This window comes from Perognathus longimembris, chromosome 12, assembly GCF_023159225.1.
Source record: "Perognathus longimembris pacificus isolate PPM17 chromosome 12, ASM2315922v1, whole genome shotgun sequence".
In the NCBI taxonomy this organism is placed as follows: domain Eukaryota; kingdom Metazoa; phylum Chordata; class Mammalia; order Rodentia; family Heteromyidae; genus Perognathus; species Perognathus longimembris.
This window is the reverse complement of record NC_063172.1, coordinates 51,503,738-51,530,210: the sequence shown is the minus strand read 5'-3', so window position 1 is coordinate 51,530,210 and position 26,473 is coordinate 51,503,738. Positions and strand designations below refer to the sequence as shown.

Below are 26,473 nucleotides of genomic sequence, written 5' to 3'. Positions count from 1 at the left end.
TGAATTTATTTTTACTATAAAGATGATATTCAGAGGGGTTACAATTACATAAGTCAGATAATGAGTACATTTCCTTTTGAAAATTGTCACCTCTTCACTTGTTTTCTTCCAGTTTTTTCTTCTCCCAACCCCTCTTCTCCACAAGTGGTATAGTTCATTTTCAACATAATGTCTAGTGATTATCACGGCTTTATTAGTTCACCCTTAGTCCCTCCATTTCTGTCTCCCCCATTACTTTCCCCAAATCAGATAAACTTATATACAAGACAAAAACAAATACAGTAACAAAGTGGAAAAACAAAAAGTAACATAACAAAAATCCTCTTTTCCATTTCTTGCTGTTGATTTCAATAAACATTATTTTATATGATCATATGCACAAAGCTATTGAACCTTTGTGATCCTCTCCTAAGAATATCCTCCTTTGGTCTCACTCTGTGAATGCTTAGAGTCCTGTTATTTTATCATGTCCAAGTGTAATTTTCTGTCTCTAACTTCACTTTCCAACCTACCAAAACCCTGTAAAGTACACCAATGAAGAAACCTTGAAACTGGGATGAAACGAGCAAGTATTTCTCTGAAGTCAGGGCCTAACAAAAAATCATTTCTAACCATTAAACTTTTGCATAAGAAATTTTGAATTATTTCCCAAATTGAATGCTTTAAAAGATTATCTAAAATATTTTATTATTCCAAGTTGATTTTAATCATGCATAACTCTTACCAAATTAAGTATTCTAGAATCTGAATATCATATCAAGCTCAAAAATATAAATATTAAGAAATAACTTTCTACAGGTGCTTAAAACTAAACCACATCTAATGCACACAACCACTTAAGGGGGAATTCCTCTGACTCATACTCTGCTTTAGTACTGGCTGGATTTTTAAAATATTATTATTATTACCATCATCATCATTATGGGGTAGTTGCACAAAAGGGTTTCAATTCATCCTGTTCATTTATAGTAGGTCTCAGTTTTAGGAGATGACTTGCTGGTAAAAATGTTGAGATAAAAGCTTCTCATTCCTATTTTATTTTTCATATAAGAATTATGGGTATTTCATAAATATTCTATTCAATTTGTGTTGCTGTATTTTATTAAGCAAAGTCATTGGACATGTGTAGTCCAACAATAAGTGATTGCCTTATCTGCACACTATGGTGACAGAAATGACTGCTAATGGTTTGCATCTGAGGCCCCAGCATGGCTGCCCAGCATGCTGGATGGAGAGGGCTCACCTGAGCAGAGCCTATGCTGGTCTGTGTTACTGTCTCCAAACCCAGCCAGCACACACAGCAAGCATGTTTTCACCTGAAGCCAACTCCAAAGGGAGAGGAAACAGCACTGCTGGCTTTTATTTTACTTGCTCTACACCATCTACTTCTACATTACAACTGCTTCCCTAGACATGTTTTCAATTTCTGTTGGATTGACTATTGAAATGGGAAGAAGTTTCAGGTGAAAAGGAGCTTTATTCCAAATTGTTTTGCTAGGTGAGCAGAGCCTCTACTTTTGAAACAGCTATTTTTCATAAACACTAAAAAGTGAGTTTTTATTCCTAAAGAAAAACAGAAAACAGTGGCGTAAAAACGATCACTGCTGCATAAAGCTCAAGACACCTTATATAAAAAAAAAAAATTGATTTAAAGTGGGTGCCAGTGGCTCATGCCTGTAGTCCCAGCTATTGAGGAGGCTGAGATCTGAGAATCCTAGTTCAAAGACAGCTTCCGTAGGAAAGTCTCTTGAGACCTTATCTCTAATTAGCCACCAGAGGTGAGAAATACAGATTTAAATTTTACCTGTTATAAATTTCATAGCATTACAGACTTCAAAAGGTTTCACTAATACATATTCAAATGTGACCCTAAAAAGACAATAATTATAATATTTACTTGGCTTATTTGTAAAATCTGGGTGTTAAAAAGTGACCATGGTAACTGGGAACCTATAGTCAAAGGTTTGTCTGAGGATGGAATTCTAACATGAATGAGTCCTGATACTTATTTTCTGAGTCATCAGAGCTTGAAGTTTAATAAATATTTTTTAAAATCTTTGAAAAAGATACTTTTCAATAGACAAAATTATAAATACAATGCAGGATGTCATATATCCTTCCACATGATGAAGTTATAAAAATTCTCAAAGCACCTCTCAGGTAGCAATACATACTAGACCCTGATATATTTAGACTTACATACACATGGATTAAAAATAAGTGCTTCTTTTTACATTAGATTTATACAAATATCCCCACGTACTCATTTTGCAGGAACAAGTACAACAGTACTGTTTAAGGTATATGCTACATCATGCTTAAGAAAATTAGTATCTGTATACGCTATAGTAACTATTTAAGACTTACTTATACTTGAATGGTCACAGACACAAGAACACTAAGTACACAAAGCATTTCATCAGTCTTTAGAAATAGCCCAGTTCAATTCTCACATTTAAATAAATTTGGCTATATTTAGTAACAAAATGGAAAGTAAAACAAACTAATTCCAAATTTTCATTGATCCTACAGTAAAACAATGCTTACTGATAGTGTGTTATGGTCGTGATCAAAAAGGAGATAAAGTACATTCAACTGTTTATAGTGTTATGTACATATGAAAGTGTAATAGAAACACATGCACATATATACAGCTACATAAAAATTAACCCAGTGTATATTGAAATAGACTACAGACTCTGAACTAATATTACTGGCAGTTAATGCTAATAACCTAGAAATGTGGAGCTCCTAGATAATGATGAATATTAAGTCAAATTACTTAGAGGAGAAATAGACCAGTAGTTCAATGGAGTTGACAACATAAATCACAACTCCTCAGTAACAAAGCATATATTGATGAGGAAATAAGGTACAAAGCAAACCATAAGAAGCAGACACTCACCTTCGGTGCCATTGGGAGTCATGGAATTACTATTTATATGAGAATTATCGAGTTTGGGCCCACTGGGGGATTCACTACTACCACTCAGACGGCTATGCGAGCTGGTTAGATCCTGCATTTCCATAGACCTAAAGACAAGAAGCCTTCCGTTTGACAGAGGGACCAAATTCATAACACCACCATTTAATGCGCTAACGACTTGACACCTCCTTTGAACACACGCACACAAAAGTCCCATTGTATCTATGTTCTCAGACTCAGAGCAGTTCCTCTTGCATTTTTACGCCAGTCATCTTTTCATTACGTGTACTATTAAAAGAGGTACTTGCCTTTCCTATCCGGCCAAACATTTAGTGGAGTTTTGAAAATCTCTTTATCTCCCCTTACATAGTTGATCAAGTCACTTGTCCTAACATTAGACAATGACATCTATTTCAATAGTTATTTTTTTCTTTTTATATTGAAAAATCCCCAAAGGTCTTATTTTTCTAAATGAAAAGGAAATAAATATCAAGTCTAATAGAAATCGATCACTCTTCTATGGAATCTGTTTCATCTAATAAATTAACACTAGGTACTCCCTTATAATTTACCACCCAATTGTAATTTAATGGGTTTCCAAACCAAATAAAACACTTGAAACTTATAGTCTAGTGACAGGGAAAGAGATAGTCCTCAAGCATGTGTTTACTCTGGCAAACTACTTAATTGTTCCTCTGTTTCCCTTGAAACAAATGCAGCATTAAAACATTATGATGTCGGCTCACTTGTTTGCTTTGTGGATTACATACAGCGTGCCCAATTGAAAAGGGAGAAGGCCAACATACAGTGAGTCCCTGGGAGCATTAGCACTAGGAATACTTCAGCTGTCACTTAGGGAAACCAGGACAATTCTTCTTCATTGCTATCAATCTGTGCTTTTGCCATCTAAAAACAATTCCATCCCTAATGAAAGTTCTTTTAAAACTCAGTAGTTACATTACAAAAGGTACAAAAGCCACTCACTGCTCACAGAGACAATTTCTCAACATTTATATTTAATAGTCTTTTTAGTGAAGAGAGAAGACTTATTTGAAGTAATTAAAATATACCTAAGTGTCCATTCTACTTTCTGACAGCTAACTTTTTAAAAATATGGCTTAAGGCCCATTCACTTTATTTTAAACATTTTATTTTCTTTTTTTAAAAAAGTAATAATAAGGTAAGGATGGCTTTGTGTTAGAAGCATGAACTTACTTGTTCCTCACCTACCAGGGCAATATAAGGTGCAGTCATTTTAATTTAGGACACCGCTTAAATTCACTGTGGACATCAGCTTTTAAAGCAGCTTAACATGAGCCATTTTACTTCAGAAGTGAGTCTTTACTTCCTCCAATGTGAATTCAAAGCAGACATGATTTCCAACCCAATTTTCCTCTAATTCTTATTCCACATTCATAGTGTGTTAGAATAACACAGAAAAATATAGCCCATACTTATTTTCAAACCAAGATTTCTATTCCTTTCTATGTAAGATTTTTTTTCTCAGTTGCTCACGCACATACTCACACACACACACACACACACACACACACAAATTGTTAAGAAATTTCTAACCAAGGCTGTTGCTATTAATAGAAATAATTAAGAAATACTAGCTTAAAATAGATCTGGGTCACAGAAAGGTAATCTACAAATATGTTGAATACCAACAATATCCTTACCTGCAATGTGAGGAAACAGACACATCTGAACTGGTTTGAGATGTTTGCACCTGTGGTCAGGAGTAAAAAAATTAGAAGCTGTTGTTACAGTACTTCAGGGTCAGCTCTTCATTATACAGAGCACATGGCTGAGACCAACAATGACGGCTTTTAACCAAAAGAGAAAAAGGAGGATACTGCAGCAGTGAAAGGCATATTGTCTTTAAGTTGAGGTCTCAACTGTTGTTTCCTCCTGCAGGTCTATCCTCCTCCTCCCCGTGCGTGTGCGTGTGTGTGTGTGTGTGTGTGTATGTGTGTGTGTGTGTGTGTGTGTGTGTGTGTGTGTGTTGGGGGAGGGGATGGAGGGGAGGCAGCCAAATGACGGGATAGTGATTCATCACTGGCCTATGACAGCTGCAAACGGGATTACCCCTCCCCCAATCAACATGCAAAGCAGCCTTGCCCAGGCAGTTTGGAAAAGGTGCTTGGAAGGAGAAGGAGAGGAAAAAAAGTAGCTATTACCCAAGTGTTTAGCAGTAGTTCAAGTAATAATCTCCCAGTATCCTTGGAAGATCTTTCATCTTCTGTTATCACCAGCTGAAATAGAGCTCCCGCCCACCCCTTTGACTCCTGACAGTGTCTTATCCTGACTCTGATGATTTTCTCCCACGTTTACTCTTTCTCATTTTCACATTCACTGCAACAGTTCCTGGGCAGCTCTCAGGCAAGGCTGGACTCAGGATAAATGGCAAAGGAGGAGTTTTCGGACCTAAAGTTACATCATAGCCCAAAGGGCCAGCTTATGGGTGCCAAGTTAAAATTCAGCGAGAGCTTCTGCAGCTCTGCCTGGCAACACTGAAAAAGCAGCTATATTTGTTTGCCTGCTGAATTTCTCATCTTTTCGACCGGGGGGTGGGGAGGGGGAGGCCAGGGCGGGGCATGGTTGAACAATCAGTTCAACATCCCAGCCAACCAGCCTGTTCATGTCTTTTGTTTCTAGATAAATCTGTAGGGGATGGGGGGAAACTACACTAAGTAGCTTCAGTAACATGCAGATTCTAATAACTCTTGGTCCTAGACCTTCATCGGCAGGCAGCGCTAAACTCCCACAGGTGAAGCAGGCCAGGTGAAGCAAGCTGCTGCTGGCTCCCAAGCACAGACTAACGCCTAGCAGCCAGGGCAAAGCACTGTGCAGAATGTTGAAAATGGCTCAGAATTCCAAATCTTTGATGTGCATTTTCATTCAACCTGAACTGACATCAATTAGGGCTACAGAACAAAGATGGGAACTGAGGCCTCTCAAATGTCATTCAACCAAACATCTTCTGTTAGGTCCTGTTATTTTTTAATTATGATTTATGAAATTAAGAAAGCCTACCTTTCTAGCTCAAAGCATCGTTAACATCCACCCATCGCAGTATAATGCTATGTAAAATCTCTAGGTCAGTGTCTCTATAATATGTACAGGATGAGAAATAATTTTTATGTGATGCTTGAGTCTTAAGTGGAAATGAAATGTTAATGCCTACAGATGTGTATCTGTAATAATAGGTTTCTATAATTTTTGATAAATTAATGCTCTCACACAAGATTAAATGGTTTCCTTTAGAAACAGCGGCAATCTACCTCAAGGGGAAATTTCTTCTTTTTTGCTCCTATTTTTATACACATGGAATAAATTATAGGTGAGAACTAACTTAGTTTTAAGAACTCTCTTGGCTTAATTATGTGAGAGAGTATGTAAAGCATATTTCCTGTTAAATGTTAAAATACATTTTCATTTTAACATTAGCTAGAAAGCAGAATCTTGAGAATACATTTCTAGTTTCATTGTGTACTCTGGGAGTTTGGCTCTAGTTACATTTGAGGCTTAACTTATCATATCTAAATTTAATAGTCAAGCTGTTATTAATTTTAAAATGAACTTCAAAACATGAATTATTCTAACAAATTTTCTTATTGAAAAAGAAGCATCCACACAACATAGTTGTTTTTTTTAATGCGGCAACCTAATCCTCACTGTCCTTTCAAATACTCCAGTTTTTGAGAGTCCATAGCCATGATCTTCATTTCATTAAGTATACTTCAGATATGTTCTTTTGTGTCTCAAGGATTATTTAAACCATGTGTTGTGTGTTACTGTATTTAAAAATGACTCTTTAATCAAAATAACTTTAAAACAACTAATCCTCACTTAGGCTGGTCAGCTGAACCCACATCGTGGTCCAGGAAAAATAAATCTACTCTCAAGAATGCGAATGCAGACAACAATTAGACACAGATGTGAGCAAAATTAGTTACAGTTTACAAAATGCTACACTTCACATGCTTTTAGTTTTTTATGTGTACTACAAGATTACAGTGCAGTAAGGAAACATGCTCTTCTAATGACTTATCTAAAAAGAACACCTAAGTTCTGATTGGTGTTGTTTTGCTCTCATGTTTGACAATGTAAATTTCTGGATTTTAATGGTCTAAAGCCATAATATGTTTGAAAATAAACAAAGATTTTTTTTTTTTGCAAAAGAAAAGAAATATTTCATGGTTTCCAGAAAAGTGCCATAAGGCATTCTGTATGCTCCCATTTTCTAGTTTATGTTCAGGAGAAGATATGTTTCTTGTCTTTTTCTAACCTGGTATTTTGAATTCAAGCACTTCTAGGAATGCAAAAATTATTTCCTATTACGTTATGGAATGGTCATCTTACATTACAATGAAGTCATTTCATTTTAAAAACTCTTTGCAGAGAGCACACATAGTAGCATTTTGTCAGAGTTGTGAAAAATACTAAGAAAAAAACACCCACAAAAAACAAGATAGCAGAACTCCTTCGGATGTAAATTCAAGAATCCTAAACTAGTAACTTTGACTTCTGATTAGTTAATGAGGTCTTTTAAGTTTGCCTTTTTTTCTAATTAAATTTATAATTCTTCACAGATGTAACTTTTGTTGATGTTCAATTTGTCTCTCTCATTTTGTTAAACCTCACATAGTACTTGGCCAATCCATTGAATAGCCACATTAAATCTGTTAATACCATGCTCTTCAACCCCAGAAATTATTTCCAGAAGGTAAACTTGCTTTGAGAGATCATCAAACAAGACTTAAGGTACACATTTTATCACATTTTCCCTACCACAGAGCTCAGGACGCAGAGCAAAATTCATGACTTTTTGCACTGTTTATTATACTTTGCTAAATTACAAATCAAAAGCATCTGACAGAAGATCATGTATGAAGCCAAAAAGTTAATAATGTTCTGTGAAAAGTAAACTGTAAATGGAAAGGGATTCTAAATCTCAGCAGCACAGAGCAAATAAAAGGTAGGTACTTATCTAAATTATGGGGTTTCCATTGGCTTTTTTTTTTTTTGCTTGCTAGAAGCAATTCTTATAAAATGACTATAATTTAAAACTTTTTTTAACCAAACTGAAAAGAAATTTTCAAAGTGAAAGTACAGAACTTATCTAAATAGAGTTGGCAGACAAGCTAGTTAGTCTAAGCACAGATCAATCTGAATACTCCCAAACTTGAAAGACAATGGAAATTTTCTAATCAGAATGTATATTAAAGAGAAAAAAGTGCCTTCACTGTAAATATGCTTTTTAAGTAGGAAATATTCTTGCAAAAATTTCTCCACAATCAATTCCCAACTCTGGTGTCAAGTGTTACGATAAAAGCATACATTTTTAGAAGAAAAACCTCAACTCTAAACTCTAAAACCTAAACCTAAACTCTAAAATTAAAATGAAGTTCTAGAAAAGAGTAGGTGGGTCAAAATGTCAAGACTATCCTTCCTTCTTTATCAAAGACTCCACAATGTAAATGCTTAAATACCATTGCTGATAATATCAATGAAATCTCCTATAGCATTTTGTGCAACATCTTTAAGAAAAATGAGGAAACAGTCCTTATGAAGCCAAAGCTAAACAAGTATATAAAATTGCATCATTTTTGCTTAAAGTTTTAAAGACAAGAATTGTTTTCAAAATTAGCATTTATTTAAAATGTAGAGGATTTGATAGCTAATTAAGATCATTATACTCTCTCACTGCAAGTGGTTTTCTTCTTCCCAGTGTATTCTTGGAAAATAAATTTCTGTATTCCCATGGAAATTTTATTTTGAGAAAATCAGGTAGCATGTCTGAAAGTTGTGTAGCAGTCATCTTCTAAAACTGAACAGTGGCTCAATTAGGCTCCTGTATCTGTCACCACAAAGAATTTTCAACAATTGAAAAGCCATGGCTGCTTACTCAGTTCCTAAACACGTTGGGCCTTTGAGAACTCAAGCATTGAGAAAGTCAAATATCAAATGTTTGATCATACAAAAGCATGACTATTCATGTATGCATGTCCTCAACCCCCAAACACTGAGGTAAAAAAAAAAAAAAACTCCCACAAGCATAAAAAAAATGAAGCCTACTCTGAAAGACACATGATAAAAAATGACCAAAATCCTATAAAACTATGCTGTGTGCTTAACTAAGCTTTTTCTTTTAAAAAAAATTCTAACATTTTAAAAAATGTTAGTCTAAATTCAATGACAGTTATGAATTAAATTTTTGCAAATACTATGTGTAAATGTGTCCAAAAACTCCTCCCAAGAAACATAAGCCCATGAATCATTAGCAATTCACACGGTTCTTTTGAATGGCAAACATTTAAAATGATAACTCAAAAGTTTAAGAATTTGGAGTTTAGGCTGCAGCACCATCCAAGTTATTGAAAGTATTAATGTGACAAATACATTTTATTACAAATGTAGAGTGTAACACCTTTTGGAGAGGGCCTAGTATAATATAATATTTGGAAATTTATTTATAGAAGCTAGGGGATTTTTTTCCCTAAAGAATTGGTTATGTCTCTTGTTGGCTGGTGTTCTTTCTCATTTTAAACCTTTACTGATATTCTCATATCAATCTGAAGTGGGTAGGAAAGGTTACATCCTATATGTATCTTTATAAAGCTTAACTCTATCGAAATAATACTGAAAGTTTCTGCCGCAGTTTAGAAAAGAGGGATGAAATTCTCTCTTAGATCATGGTCCCAAATTAAACCTATTTATATAGACCATAACAAAGTAATGGTTAATAATTAATTTGTAATTATCTCTTAATGATGCTAATCGCTGGGATCACAAGGAAGTTAAGAATTATACTTTCATGATGGATCCCAGTGGCTAAGAAAGTCCCAGGTACCAAGTGTCATCATTTCCCACCGCGTGCCATAATGTTTTTCTTTTAAAACAAATCAGAACAACAATAATCACAATAAGCGCTCCTGTTATCTTGGGCTTTACCACCGGACAGCTGTTGTCAGTCGCGACCATTTTTCAAACAGTCAGCTTGTACTTACGGTGCTTACATCTGCGGCAATCCACCAGTTTAGGGTTCTCCTTGGAGTTTTCGGGGTTAGCAAAGCTCCATTCCTGACATAGTTTTGTTCCTGGGCAGAGACACGCGCGGGGACTCGAGGCGCTGCTCTCAGCGGAGCCGCGGCGCCCGGGGGCGCGGAGCGCGGGTGCTGGGGAGAGCCGGGCTGCTGGGGTCGGCGCCCGGGCGCTGCTGCAGGCTCGGGCTGCCGAGGGACTGCGCGCAAAGGCTTTCCCCCGCGAGGACCCCGCCACAGTGCACGGCAACAGGAAGGCTGACAGTCGGAAGTGGCACTGCAGAGTTTCTACCTCGCCCCAAACTCGGAGCCATCAGCTCCCACCGTTCTGTTGGGGAACAACTTTGCGCGCAGCGCTCGTTGCCCACGGAGCAGCAGCCACAGATAGCATCTGAGAAGCCCAGACAAAGAGCCGGCACAATCTCACCCCTCCAGTTGTTTGCGCAGCCTTGTAGGTCTGCCCAGGAAGCCTCGGGGCTTTTTTTTTTTTTTTTTGGGGGGGGGGGGTTGTTTTTGCAACGCAAACCACAGCAATTCTCTTGTCCTAACCTTATTGGTTTAAATACAACAATTGAAAGGAGCACTGCTCTCTCTGACTCAACCTTGCTGCTTAAAAAAAATATTATGTAAATGAACGCTCCCCACGCTATCTGAATAAACAGCTGTGTGAGAATAACTTCTGAGACACAGTCACACACACACACACACACACACACACACACACACTCCTGCACTAGTAGCTCTCAATTAAGATCTTTGGGGAGTTACACGTTATCTTTTAGAATTTTCCAAAACTTTGGGTTTTTTTTTTTCAGGCTTAGAAACTTGGGGAATGAATTCTTTTCTTCTTCTTTTTTTTTTTCCAGAATCTTTTCCTCTAACCTACTTACCTACTAACAGGAGCATACAAAGTGGGATGGCTTTTCCATTAAGTGGAGCAGGAAAAGAGCAAACATGTAAGGTATTACCAATTTAAAAACGAACGCCTGCCTGATGGTTCTGCAAGGATTTCTAGGATGGCAAGTCTTCAAGGAACAGTTCTTGGGATTCAAACCAGATTGTATTTCCGTGTTGGTATTTTGTAAGTGAGTCTTAAGAAAGGATTCATTTTTGCCTAGAACTTTATTTTTTATAGCCTCTGACGGGGACAAGCTGTAACTCTCTCCTAGGAGTTGAGCTTCAGTTAAGAAGTGGTGTTTCAGGCAGTATTATGCACTGCACATGATGCCTTAGATCAATGGCTTAACATTTTGTTGATTTGGAATACTTAAACGACATCATCGTGTGTGTGAACTATTGATCATATTTTAATTTTCCAGCCCCAAGTTGCGGTTCAAATAAATTGTTATATCTGTTAGATTGTTCTTAAATTTTCTGTCATTACCACTAATATTAATCTATTTATTTGGTCATTTTATTAGATAATAAAATGTCCTATCTTGTAGGTGCTCACTTTGGCATGAAAAAAATAAAAATCATAACAATTTCTTCTTAAATGATCATAAATACACTTGTAGGTCATCAGCTAATAAAGCAGACAGACATAGTCTTACTTTTACTTTGATACTTTGTAAAAGCACAAACAAAATAAAACAAAATGCTCCTAAGAACCAAAATTCAATACAAGTTTTCCTACCTCTAGTCTAGAAAATATACCAGTCTAAATAAGTTCCTTGGAAAGAATACATTGCCAAACCTAAGAGACAATGTAAACTGCAATCTCACCTCAGATTTCATCTCATCTAGTACCAGCAAAGAACCATGGGACAAGGCATCTACCATATTTGGGAATGCAGGTCAACAAACAGTCACTTGCTATTGGATCTGTTCACATACACAGCACAAGTGGAATTACATTACCACCTACAGAACTCTCCCAGAAAAGGAGTGTTAGTTTTTTGCATAATAAAGCATATCAAAAAATCTAGTATTGCCAGATAATATGTTGTATTAATTCAATCTGTGGTATCAAACAGGGCTGCAATAACTGCTTTTGCAATTAAATTTGTTACTGGGCTCCATAAAATATAGCATTTGAGGTGCTCATTTGAGAATTAAGCCTCATTTAAAACTGTATTCAGTTATTGTACTCACACTTTCAATAGTTTTAACAGTGATTTTAGATACAGGCTAAAATATTATTTCTCTGACTCAGTTATCAGAAATCTAGACAATAAATATACAAACAACATCAGGTCAAATTGCAGAAGAATTGTGTCAAGTATCATGTCACCTGTACAAATTTACTTGCCTACATTACTGTTAAATATACTACATCTTCTTTAATGTTGAAATTCAAGTATTTTACTTGCATAAAATATAAAATATTATTCAAGAAATGAGGCATGTAATGATGAAAAATATTATGAAGACCATGATAAATTTCATGTGACCACTAATCAATATGACAGAGGCTTCATAATTAGTGACAAAGAACTTAGTTGCTGGCTAAAGGTATTGTTTCTATGTGTATTTACCACTTATAGATAGTGTCTTTTCTCTAAAGCAAAACAAGATGGATTAGACAATCATTTGTTTACCCATGAATTTTATCTGGTTACTACTAAATATTAACTGTACAATAAATGTGATTACATACAATGCAAACAAAAACCCAGTTACTATATGATGAATAACCAAAATTGTTCATATGTGCAATTGTCAGATACTACTCACTTCCCAATTTAAAATTTTCATCAACATTATATATCTTAACCATATACTGTTAAGGCCCACAGCTTTCCCTAATAACAGACACACAGATTGTGAGAGAATTTAGGAAAAGTTGTTGAAAATTCCTCAGTAGTAAATATAGATAATATTAGAAAACATTACTATTTGATATTTACTACAGAAATCTCAACACATAAATACATTGTAAAAGTTTAAAAACCTCCTCCCCCAACAAAAATATATGGTTTTATCTGAAGAAGGAAGAGAAATAATGAGCCATAATGAAATATTTGAATGCTGCAAATGAGATACAAAGATCTCTCATATCCTATATCAACAAACATGTCTTATCTGACAGTCATCTGTGGCTTGTATTCATGCTAGGTATATGTTAATCTGTAATTCTGATAGAAACTTTCAGTGCTTTTAGAGCAATAGAGATTTCTAAGTAATGTTCTTAATTTCATTTTAAAAGCAAAGGCAGATATAAAGGATTCTTTAGAGCTATCTAAAAGGTGACTTAGAACTTTCCTAAGCATGCATGAGTGAATAGTTGGATAATCTAATTAGAGATAACAAATAAACAGAGAAACAAGGGATAAAACCCAATAATTGTTTCATTCCCTGTTCCATTCCAGTAATGGTAATCACATTTTTGAATGATTATTTTTAAAAAATCAATAAAAATGTAATTTTCTTTTTTAAAAAATAATGGCAAAATACTTTATTGTTCTGACATTCATTTAGTCTTCATCCATACTGATGACCTGCCACATTCTGTTTGCTTTCTGTGCTGATACTGGGGCTTGAACTCAGAAAAATGTAATTTTCTATTCCTGATTATTTTTAAATAATTTCAAGACTAAGCATGAGAGCTACATCCTGGATCAACCATTTGCTAATTTCTCTTCACCTGTGATTCTAATGATTATCTCTCAAGAGTAATAACATAGTAAGTTGTGAAATATGATTAGTAAAGATCAATGCTTTTGCTCCAAAAGCAGAATCTTAGTCATTATTCCTCTCACATGATAGAAGCCAATAATTTCCAGAAGTGTATAACATGTTGCAATTCAAACTGCTCAAAGTAGACTGGCAAACAGAATTTCCCAGAAGGTTTTATTTGCAGTCTTCCTCCTTCCTGATAAGTTTCCCCCCCTCCCCTTTTCCCCCACTGTGGTCCATGCCATGTCACTGTATTTCTGGCTTCTTGGTGGAACTTTTGGCACCAGGTCTGCATGGCTGAGATTAGCTGCTCCTTGGCATCTGAAGTGGCCGCTTCCATGACCTGCGCATTCACCACTGGCAGGAGCCCTACATTGAGGGTCCTGCTCCCACCACCCTTTGCTGAAACACAACCAAGTACAACATCCTCTATTTATTTTAAGAATGATATTAAATCCACCAAACTAAATGTCTACCAGTATTTTACTAAATGCTTTCCATTCAAACTCCAACATGAATAGCTTTTAACAGCACATTTAAGAAGGCAATTACTATTAACTGTACCATGGAAAATTATTTTCATAAATATTATAGTCTTTATGCCATCACAATATGAAAATAGAACTTATTTCCTGACCTCCTAATAAGCACATTGGTTATTACATATGAATCATAGTCATTTATTTATATAGGGTTCGAAACTTGTTATCCTAGGTAGTAATGACTGCCTATAGGATGTTTTTATAAAAAATTATTATTCTTAATAGAAACTTTTGAGTAACACTTCTTGAAATGAATAATGATGTTCAGGGCAGTAGCAGACTTTTCAGAAAAGGGCATGAGATGGGGTAAGTATTTTATCTAAGAAAAATATGACACAACAGATTTTCTATTTTAAAAAAGCAACTGATTTTCCAAGATGGCAAACAGAGTTACCTTTTCTTCCTTCTGTCAAAAATATGTAAATAATGGGTCTTGGGAACATATGTTTAATCTCAGCAATAAGCTCCTTTGCTTTCTCACATTGTAAATGGATTTCTGTTGACATGAAGCAACGTAGGAAACTCAGGTTGTCTCTTTTCCATTTTTTTTCCTTTAAGCCATGTGTGGGGGTGGGGAACCAAACTTGTCAGCACCTTCCATAACATGTAAGAGGATCTGGAAATTTGCTTCATGTTTTCCAGGTTTCATGACAGCTGAATTCACAGTTTTTAACTTGGTCAGAAACAATGAACAGCTCATCGAAGAAAAAAGGGAACGAGCATTTATTACATGCTTACCATGTGCCAAGTGTTGCGCCTGGGCACTTTATGTTTCTATGAATCCTGCTTTTTAAATATACAATTTTTTTCTCCCAGTATTTGTTATAGAATTTTCCTGTTTCTCTAACACCATCAAAGTAATCTCTAAACAGTAGATGGAGCACTGCGATATTAATGGCTCCTGGTTATATCACCATTTTTGGAACTAAGTGAAATCCAATAGAGTTAATAAATCCAGAAGTATGTGACATATGAAAATGATAGGTCTAATAGACTATACAATTGGATATCGATTAAAGAGAATTGATGTAACCAATTGTATACAATATCTGTCTATTCAGAATCACACATTTCAAGTTAGCTCTAAAGTACATTAAATGGTTAAAAAAAAAAAAGAAAAAAATACGTGAAAATCCATAATCTTAAAACTAGTGAACGAGGGTATGTGGGTTTTAATCTTTATCATTTATCAGAAAAAATGAATTATCTTCCTAAAGTAGAAATGATAAATATTGCTAATGTTTTCTTTATACTAAAAGGAGAGACTAATAACAAATAACTATATAGATAATTATATGGATAATAGTTATACTTAGTTTTAAATTTATCCAGTGTAATATCTTTAATCTTAATTCCTCCTACCTGATATACACTTGATTTTATTTCCAAGAAAATAATTTTGTTTGAACTGTACTCTAAAGTATCTTAACACATGTGAAGGTAGAATTTAACTCTTCAGAATCAAGAAAAGTTATTTTTTTTTTACAAAACATGGGGAAAAAATTGGCCAAATTAATGACCTATAGAATTTTTTTCTTCCTTCAAATAGCATTAACTTTTTCTCCCTCTACCCTCCCAAATCAGAGAAAGGGGAGGGGGGAAGGTAACCTCTCAAGCTGTTTTAGACAGAAGGTCACAATTCAAAGGCCGGGTAACTTAATCCACTGTGCTGCAATCACATAGCTATTGGAATCACAACCAGAAGCACCATTATTCTAGATGTTTTGATTAAGCAATGCCAATAGGGATACAACCTGGAGCTTTCTCTATACTGTAAAGTATCACTAGATTCAAACTTGAAGGTGATCAAGTTGCCTTGGAACCTTGAATTTTATTTTAGCTTGCTGTGGCACAGGAAAATAAAGACCATAGACTCAACATTATATACTAAGGAAAACAATGGCTTCAATTTGTTCAAATAAAGGGAGAGAATACCTTCCCAGGACCAACATGTACATAAAATTAAACATTTGTCAATCTCTAGATGTCCATAATTAATAAGAATGCTTACTCGCATTGGTTTCACACTTAGACTCATTATTATTTAAATTTGTGACTCAGTTTCTGTTAAAAATTAAAAAAAAATAAAAACAACTCTGGAAGTATCCATTGCTTCTTTCAGGGATTCTGTTTTAACATCATCCATGGTCTGGTTTGCCTGAATGGCAGTGTAAAGCAAAGCCAGAGATCTGAGCTCTTCTGAGAATTTAAATGTACGTGATTCTTAAACAACAATGCTCTAGTTGAAAGGCAGGAATGGGCTGGTGGCTTGTTTTTTTAATCAATACAAGGAAAAACAAATAGTTTATCAAGAGGTCAGAGTGCCCGTGGAGGAGCCCTCTACTGCTTGATTCTCATTGACAAGCCCTGCTGAAAGATCCGCCAAAGCCCCCATTAGCTCAGGCCTCCTGGGATGGCTGTTCACTTTCCTTCCTGTCCTTGCCTGGGAGGACAAGCTTCCCAGCCAGCCAGCATGGAAGTAGAGGGCTACCAGGAGGTGAAGGAGGGACTGGGCAAAAACAAAGCAGAAAAAGAGAGAAATTATTCATGACACTTATCAGAGAACTGCCCAAGGATCATAGGCCTTTTGTGAAGAATGAATGCTTTAGATTTAGAAACTCTAGGGCGAAAGATTATGGTTTTCGATAGGTAGATTCTGTACATTTTAAATTGACAATTCCCATCACAGGTACCCCCCCTTGTTTGTGAGGAGTAAATATAAAAATGAAAATAAATGGGGATGACATAATTCCCTACTAATAAGTTCAATCATGATTAACTAATGATGACTATTAAATAGAAAGAACTACACTTCTTGGTTATTTAGAATTGCCCCCAAGTATGCCTATTGCTAAGGTATTAATGACCAATACATGAAAAGAGAAAAAATAATCCCCCAATATTTCACACTAGTATCTTTCTGAAATAGCCTGATTACCTTTCTCATCTTCTTCTTCCGTGCTCTTGGCTCTTATGTATACTACTACTCAAACTATTTTTTTTTTAATTTGTCATGGGGCTTGAACTCAGAGTTGGGCTCTGTCCCTGAGCTTTTGAGCTCTAGGCTAGTGCTTTGTTACTTGGAGCCAGAGTGCCACTTCTGGTTTTCTGGTGGTTAATTGGAGATAAGAGTCTCCCGGACTTTCCTGCCTGGGCTGGTTCAAACCATGATCCTCAGATCTCAGCCTTCCTCTGAGTAGCTAGGATTACAGTCATGAGCCATTGGCGCCTGGCTCAAGCTATTCTTTTTGTTATGTGTGATGAATTATAAACATTTATCTACAATCAAGGGAAATTACTACACCATTCCAAACACACTAGAGTTTCAAGTGATTTCTGAATCTGGCTTTGGCTTGTGTTTTCCTTGAGCCCTTTGTTATTAATTCTTTATCCTATTCAATTTATAATCTATAAACTGGCTAATTATAAAATGGATGAAAGGTTAAACCCCTTACAAAAAGGAGATGGAAATGGAAGTGTTTACTGCTATGACAAAACTCAAAGGGCCATATAGAAGCAAGAAATAATAGAATTTTGAATCAATGTAAAAAGAAAAAGAAGGAAAGGTTAAGCAACTAAAGCAAAAAAAGCTGGTTTAAGTGGTAGAGAACCTGCCTAGCATTCTGAGTTCTGCCTAGCTCTGAGTTCATGCCTCAGGACAGAAAATAATAAAGTTGGGGGAAATGTTTTAAAGAAAATAGACCATACTAAGTTATTTAGCGGATCTGAGGAGATAGCATTGAGGAAAGCTGAAAAGGAACCCATAGTATAGTTACTTTTGTAAATGAAAATAAAAGTAAGTCTGAAAAAGAGGATTACAGACAGTCATTGTAAGAAGCAGTTAGAGCCTTTTGACCCTTCATGTAGCTAGTGGAGCAGGTAGACTCTGGACCCAAGGAGAAAATCCCTGGGGTGTGGAGCAAGCAGCAAGTCGGTTGTAAGCATTCACCCACTGCATGCTGGGATCACCTCTTCTACTCCTTGACACCACAACTATTTCCACATCAGGCTTCCCAGAAGACTGCCAACCAGATCTAAATCATCCAGGGAAAAGCCTAAAATCACCTTCACTAGGAATTCTTTCCAATCCAAAAGGGAAGGTTGGAGATGTTTACAGCCAGGAGTTTCCTATGGAAAAGGTTTAACCTGTTAATCCTAAGCAGAAAGAACAGTGCTGGAGGAATTACAATACCCAACTTCAAGCTGTATTATAAAGCTATAGTAATAAAAACAGCTTCGTATTGGCACCGGAACAGGCCTGAAGACCAATGGAACAGAATTGAAGACCCAGAAATGAACCCACAGAACTATGCCTACTTAATCTTTGACAAAGGAGCTAAAACAATAGTTTGGAAGAAAGATAGCCTCTTTAACAAATGGTGCTGGCAAAACTGGCTCAACACATGCAACAAACTAAAACTAGATCCTTATATATCACCCTGCACCAAAATCAATTCCAAATGGATTAAAGACCTCGAAATCAAAACAGACACCCTGAGAACACTAAAGGAAGGATAGGAGAAACACTTGGGCTCCTTGGCACAGGACGGAACTTCCTTAACAATGACCCAGAAAGGCTACAAATCAAAGAAAGGTTGGACAAATGGGACTGCATCAAACTGCAGAGCTTCTGCACGGCAAAGGACATATCTCGCAAGATAAACAGAAAGCCCACAGACTGGGAGAAGATCTTTACCGGCCATTCAACGGACAAAGGCCTCATCTCTAAAATACATGCAGAACTAAAAAAATTACCTTCTTCCAAAACAAAACAGCAAAGAACCAATAGCCCCCTCATCAAGTGGGCTAAAGACTTACAAAGAGACTTCTCTGATGAGGAAATGAGAATGGCCAAGAGACATATGAAAAAGTGCTCTACATCACTGGCAATAAAAGAAATGCAAATCAAAACAACATTGAGATTCCATCTCACCCCAGTAAGAATGTCATATATCAAGAAAACTAACAATAACAATTGTTGGAGGGGATGTGGCCAAAAGGGAACCCTACTTCATTGTTGGTGGGAATGTAAACTGGTTCAGCCACTCTGGCAAGCAGTATGGAGATTCCTCAGAAGGCTAAATGTAGAACTCCCCTATGACCCAACAGCCCCACTTTTGGGTATCTATCCAAAAGACCACAAACAAAATCACAGTAAAGCCACCAGCACAACAATGTTCATCGGAGCACAATTTGTTATAGTGAAAATCTGGAACCAACCCAGATGCCCCTCAGTAGACGAATGGATCAGGAAAATGTGGTACATATACACAATGGAATTTTATGCCTCTATCAGAAAGAATGACTTTGCCCCATTTGTAAGGAAATGGAAGGACTTGGAAAAAATTATACTAAGTGAAGTGAGCCAGACCCAAAGAAACATGGACTCTATGGTCTCCCTTATTGGGAATAATTAGTACAGGTTTAGGCAAGCCATAGCAGAGCATCACAAGAGCCCAATAGCTATACCCTTATGAACACATAAGATGATACTAAGTGAAATGAACTCCATGTTATGGAAACGATTGTTATATCACAGTTGTAACTACTTTCAACGTCCCATCTGTATCTGTAGCTTCTATTATTGATGATGTTCTTGTATCACCTTCCTGTGGTTGTACCTACACTATCTCTGCAGTCTTATCTGAGTATATTGGAAACCGTGTATACTGGTATTGGAACTAGGAAATTGAAAGGGAATACCAAAATTGAGAGACACAGGGTAAAAAAAGACAAACAACTACAAAGGCAATACTTGCAAAACTGTTTGGTGTAAGTGAACTGAACACTTCAGGGGGGGAAAGGGAAAGGGGGAGGAGGGAGGGGTATGAGGGACAAGGTAACAAACAGTACAAGAAATGTATCCAATGCCTAATGTATGAAACTGTAACCTCTCTGTACATCAGTTTGATAATAAAAATTTGAAAAAAAAAGGTTTAACCTGTTAATCCCAAAATAAAAATAGCAAGTCCTTTTCTATCAACTTTAAGAGTGCATCACTACTCTTAATATATGCCACTAATTACATAGTATTGGGAATTTAAAGAAAGCTTCTACCAAGAAACATAGATACTAAGTGTAGAGAAAAGACACTTGCAGGAAACATGTGACAAAAGTATTCACAAACTAACCTCTCCTAATTATCCCAAGAGAAATAACAGAAAGCACTTAAGTTATGAGAGTAGTTAAGAAAATAACGTGTGTGTGTGTGTGTGTGTGTGTGTGTGTGTGTGTGTGTGTGTGTGTTTGGTAGTGGAGACTGTACTCAGGGCCTTACACCTTCTAGGCAGGCATACTACCTTGTCTCCAGACACTTGTTTATTTTAGAGGTAGGGTCTCACTGTATGACCCAGCTAGCCTGAGATGTGATCTTATTCCGCCATTGGTTGAGTTAGAATTTTGCAAATTTTTATGCCTCAGCCTTGTATGGAGATATCCCAATCCTTGCTTCCCATTTACACTTGAGCCACTGAACTTGGATAATTTTTCATTTATTTTATTTTCTTTTTAAGAACATTCAAATGGCTAGGAGTATGGTTCAGTAAGAAGAGAGCACTTACCTCGCATGCACACAATCCTGGAAAACAAAAACAAGCAAAACATATCCAAGAACCAAAAAGAACCCTGGGATAAAAGTCTGATAACAGAAAGGTAAAGTTCAGTATGATTTGGAAATGGAAATTGAGAAACTTTCCCAGGAAACAAGGAACGAAATTAAGAAGAGATGATGAGAACAGAAAACACAAGAAAATAAGGAGTGATCCCAATAACTGGACCTTTAGATAGGTATGAGAGAACGTGAAGGGTAAAATACAGATCCCTCCCCACCAAAGACAGAAATTCCACATCTTCTAAAAATATATGTTCCATTTAAGCACTCTGAAATCTTGGTCCATGTATCATTAAGTGATCTGTTTGTTGGTGTTTTATTTTTTTCTCTTTGGAGTTTATAGACAAAGGGTGAACAAATGCACCAAGTACTCATTAAACAGTATGTTAAAAATCAACTCTACAACTTGTTCGTGGGGATGGGAAAGAAAACTGGGAGAGAGGGAATGGGTGACACTATCCAAAAAGAAATGTACTCTTTGCATGACATATGTAACTGTAACTCTGTATATCACTTTTATATTAATAGAACAGAAGAGGAAAAAAGAGAAGGTAAGGCATTAATGGCATCAAATTCCTTACATTTCCAACAGGATTTTTATAACATAAATTTTTATAAAAGGTTGGAAAACTAAACATTTAAATTCAGAACAATATATTCAGATGTAAATTTTCAAAATTTTCAGTTTTTAAATACCATTATCTGTTGTCAGGAAGCTAATAGAAGCTAGGAAGTTAGAGAACATGCTTCTTTATGAAATAGATCACCCAAAATAAAAATAGAAATAAACAAAATCCCAATGCTGATAGTAAAGAGAAATACTAAGATGAGAGCGGTACACCATGTGTTAAGAGTCCAGACGGGAAAAGGCCAGGTGGTGCAAGGAAAGTTTTCGTGAAGATGAATGAGTAAATAAAATAATAAATAAGCTGATAATAACCATATGGAAAGAGCTTATAAATGAGAACATAAAATTAAATTGTGAAAAGGAATAAACAAACTAAAGTCTATAGCACATCAAAAATTTTATAGGTCATGATGAAGTGGATTTATCCCTAAGATACAAGTTTGGTCCAGCCTCCCAAATCTGTTGTGATATATATACCACCTTAACAAAATGAAAGGCAAAAGCAACACAAACATCTCAAAAGATACAGGAAGAATGTTTTTAAAAGCTCATCAACTTTTCATGATAAAAACTGAAAAAATAGAAAATGTATTCATGGAAAGCCTAGAATTGCTATCATAATCAATGGAGGAAACGTGCAAGTTCTTCTAATATTTGGCACAAGGCAAGAATGTCCCCTCACTTCCATCCAATATAGTATTGGAAATACTAATAAGAGTTATGAGACAGTCAGACCTAAAGGACAGAAAAGCAGGAGTAAAATTATCTGTTTGCAAATTTTAAGTTATTATATGTAGAAAATCACAGACTCAGTTAAAGCAATTATTACAAGCAATTGATGGATTCAGTAAATTAGCAGGATACATCAACTGCATCTGTCTAGAGATCTATCTATCTATCTATCTATCTATCTATCTATCTACCTATCTATCTATCTACTTACTTATTTTTCTCTTCCGGGGTCTTGAACTGAGAGATCTGGCACTGTCCCTGAGGCTCTTTCTACTTAGTACTCTACCACTTGAGCCACAGTGCTATGCCTGGCTTTTTCTGAGTAGTTTATTAGAGATAAGACTTTGAACCATGGTCCTTAGATCTCCGCCTCCTCAATAGCTGCAATTACTGGCATGAGCTACCAGTGCCCAGCTGGAAAATAAATTTTTTAAATCCCATTTATAACAACACCAAAAAGAATAAACTACTTAGAAATAAATGCAACTAGTGAATGAAAGATCTATATACAGGAAACTGTAAAACATTAGCTGAAAAAAAGGTAGAAAGAAATGAAATGATACCTGTGTTTGCAAATTAAAAATATATAATATTGTTAAAGTGTTCATACTACTGAAGGCAATCTCCAGCTTCAATGTAACCTCAAAATTCCAGTGCTATTCTATACAGAATTAGAAAAGAATTATAAAATTTGTATAGAACCATAAAAGACTCTGGTAGTCAAAACACTCTTGATGAAGAAAAGCAAGGTTGGAAGCATCACACGTCCTATTTCAAATTCTATTAGAAAGCTATTGTAATCAAAGCCACATGGTCTGGCATGAAAACAGTCTCACAGGCCAGTGGAATAGAATAAAGGGCATCATGTAAGTCCAAGGATACTCAGTCAACTCATTTCTGACAGAGCTACCAAGAAAACACATTAGAGAAAATATTGCCTTTTTTATCTGGTGGAAGTAAGAAACTAGATATCTACATGCAAAATAATGAGAAGGGACCCATATTTTATACTCTACACAAAATTAACTCCAAGTGGTTTTAAAGATCTGTCTAAATGTAAGATCTGACACCATAAAATTCCTGGAAGATAAAGATAGAAGAAAAGCTCTTTGACACTGGTGTTGAAATTACTTTTTAGAGAGAGACTATATTAGTTACTTTTGTACTGTTGTGACAAAAGCAACTCCTGACATACAAAATATTTTCTCACATACTTGAAAATAGAAGAAAGAAACATGTTGAGACTAGTTTGGGAAGGGAGCGCAGGAAGGAAGGTGAATGCAAGAGGGTGACTCTGATCAAGATGCATTGAATACAAAATGGGTGTGGTAAAAATGAACCCCCCCTTGTACAACTAATTGATGCTAATAAACATTTTAAACTGACAAACAGCTTAAAGAGAGAAGCACTTAGTCTGGCTCATGGTGTTACAAGTTTCAGCCTGTGGCGGGCTGGTTCTAGTACACTGGGCCTGAGGCAAGGCTGTACATCCATTGTAGCAGCAGGAGCACGTAGAGAAGGAAGTACACCTAATGACAGGCAGGATCAAAGAGCAAGACAGAGAACGGCCTGAGACAAGATGCAGGTTCAAAGAGAAAGCCCCAGTGCTCTACTTGCTCATCTCCTAAAGTTTTCAGGACCTACTAAAATAGCTCCACTAGCTGAGGAGCAAGTCTTTATTACACAAGCCTTCTGGGGGGACACCAAACTCAAACCATAATATTATTCTCCTTATACCTGATAGTTTAAGTCCACATCATAATGCAAAATGCATTCAGTCCATTTGTAATGGTCCCCAAACTCTAAATGGACCCAAGTTTTGCTTAGAAGTTCATCGTCTACCCTGAAACTCAAGAGGAACTCATAGCACAAGCCCTTGTAAAAATCAAAAAGAAAATTACATGCTTCCAACTATGACACAGAGTAAAACATTCTCATTCCAAAAGGGAGGGATACACAAGAGGAAGAACATGACCAAATTAAGACTAAAACCACATAGGGAAATCATTAAATTCTATAGTTCCACGTCTGTCATCCAGGGAAGATGGTGACTTGGTATATCTCCGATCCCTTTGGACAGCCCTGCCCCTCTGACCTCGCCATTAGCGGCACATGTGGTCTCCTAGGCTGGTTCTGCTCACTTCTCCAGCTTTCCTTGGCAGGCATTGCAAATTCTTGTCATCTCTTACTTTTTGGCATCTTTATTCTATTTTTGGCTTTTTCTTTGCAACTTTAAGCATTTCCCTTTCAGGGACTGCTTACAGGGTCTTGACCTTGACAAGCAGTATACCTGCAATCAGCATCATTTAGATGATGCTGAGGTCAGTGCTGCCAGTGCAAGCAGCAGCTTGTCCCACCTGCAACCATGGCCGCTGTGACCTCTAAGTGCCCACATGGTTGAACATGGGGAGACAGCTTTCTAGATGATCCTATATGAACAGGGTGACCCAGTCTCTTCTTGTGGGAAAGTCATTCAAATGAGTTAAAACCATCACCCTATTAAGCTTCAGATAGTTGGGGTTTGGCCTGTTCCTGAGATGCCCACCAATTATTTTTCCTATTGTTCTGTTTAGATATAAAATGTTGGCTTCGTATTTATTTACTTACTTACTTATCTTTCCATCCATCCATCCATTCATTCATTTATTCTTGTGTTGGTCCTGGGGCTTGAACTCAAGGCATGGGCACTGTTCCTGAGCAACTTTGCTCAAGGATAGCACCCTACCACTTGAGCCGCAGCTCCATTTCCAGCTTTTTAGAGGTTGTTAATTGGAAATAAGAGTCTCAATGACTTTTCTGCCTCATCTGGCTTTGAACTGTGATCCACAGGTCTCAGCCTGCTTATTAGCTGGGATTACAGGAGTGATTCTGTATTCTTTTTAACTGTACTAATCTCTTTAGCAATCGCACTTTCCATGGGGCCAACTTTACATTTACTTTTGGACAAACTTTCTGCCTTTTACTCACTATAAACCTGGCTAAACACAGCTAGTAATAAGCATGTGTCAGCCTAAATGTTGACCTGCCTTGAAATTTTCTCCCCTAGAAGAATTAGTCCATGGGATTAATTAGTCCATCACTTTAAAATTTACCCTCCCACAAAGTCTTAGCACATGGGCAAATGTAGACAAGTTCTTTGTCAGAAAATAGCAGGTATGCCTCTTTCTAGTTCCCAGGAGAGTCCTCATGTCCACTTGACACCTTGTAAACACACACATTTCTATCTTCATGCTGGTTTTCAAGCTCCCACTAGACTTGCCCCTTAAGCTTCTACTTCTAGCATTTAAGGATTTCTCTAGCTCTCATCTCCAACTTTTCCTAATTTCTTCTACTAAGTACTTTAATTGGCCATGGAAACATTCCCACTTTTCTGGTTTTAATGTTCTATGTTAACTACCTTGAGTTACTGTGACCAAACACCTGAACAAAACCAAACTAATGGAGGAAGGTTTTAGTTGACTCATGGTTTTACAAATGTCATTCCTTGGCCTACTATCTCTATTACATTGGTAATGAGAGCAAGCTGCCAATCTTGGTTGGTAAGTATATGTGGGGAAGAGAGGAGACCAGGACAAGACACAGCCACCGAGTGTCCACCTTCGGTGACATCCTTGCTCCTCTAGACCCCACCTCCTAAAGCTTGCAAAACTTTTCAAGTATAACCACCAATTAGAGAACAGCCTGCCTCCATGACTTTTCCAAGAATACTTCATGCCCAAACCATAACTGATGCCAAAAGGTAACAAAGGCAACAGTAGAAGGTGTCTACACTAAACTAAAAGATTCTGCACAGCAAAGAAAACAGTCAACCAAATGAAAAGGCAGCTTAAAATCTGGGAGAAAATATTCAAGCCATGTATATTTGATAAGAGGCTAATATCTAAACTATATAAGGTATCTCCATAATAACCCATTAACCAACACAACCTTATAATAATCCAAATAAAAATGGGCAAAACCCATCTATATAAGATGTATAATGCAAACACAGACAAAAAAAATGATGCAATCAAAATCAAGAGTGCCCCTCTGGAAAAGGAAAGGCCTGGAAGTGTGGGTGAGTATCTGTGCAATGGTTGGAGGGAAAGAAAGGAAGACACATCCTTATTTCAGTAGACAGTCTGTGGACTGCACCTGAAGATGGCAGATCAACAACAAAGAGCACAATAGAAAACAAACAAACAAAGAAAACCTGGTCATAGACTAGAAGTGTGTTTTATCAGGAAAGGAAAATGAGAGTGCTGTAGGAGATTTCCCACTCCATATTATTATGCAATTGACTGTTAAAAGTATCACATATAATTCACGTGGATAAAATAAATGTAGAAAAATAGAAAAAATAGAAATTCTCCTTTATATATCATATAT

At 36.5% G+C, this 26,473-nt stretch overlaps 1 protein-coding gene across 3 annotated transcripts in view; it reads right to left on the bottom strand.

Annotated features, from left to right (window-relative positions):
- Nucleotides 1-10,276, bottom strand: part of Eya1 (EYA transcriptional coactivator and phosphatase 1) — a 141,703-nt gene extending 131,427 nt beyond the window's left edge. For 2 of the 3 annotated variants that reach the window (XM_048358968.1, XM_048358971.1), the window contains exons 1-3: nucleotides 9,943-10,208; nucleotides 4,609-4,658; nucleotides 2,906-3,033 (exon numbers count right to left, since the gene is read on the bottom strand). In XM_048358968.1, the coding sequence (XP_048214925.1) occupies nucleotides 2,906-3,029 (124 nt within the window). In that variant the 5' untranslated portion in view covers nucleotides 3,030-3,033; nucleotides 4,609-4,658; nucleotides 9,943-10,208. Of the gene's footprint in view, nucleotides 1-2,905; nucleotides 3,034-4,608; nucleotides 4,659-9,942 lie in introns of all 3 variants that reach the window. The other variant, XM_048358973.1, reaches the window with a different exon arrangement.
- Between the last annotated feature and the right edge of the window lie 16,197 nt (nucleotides 10,277-26,473).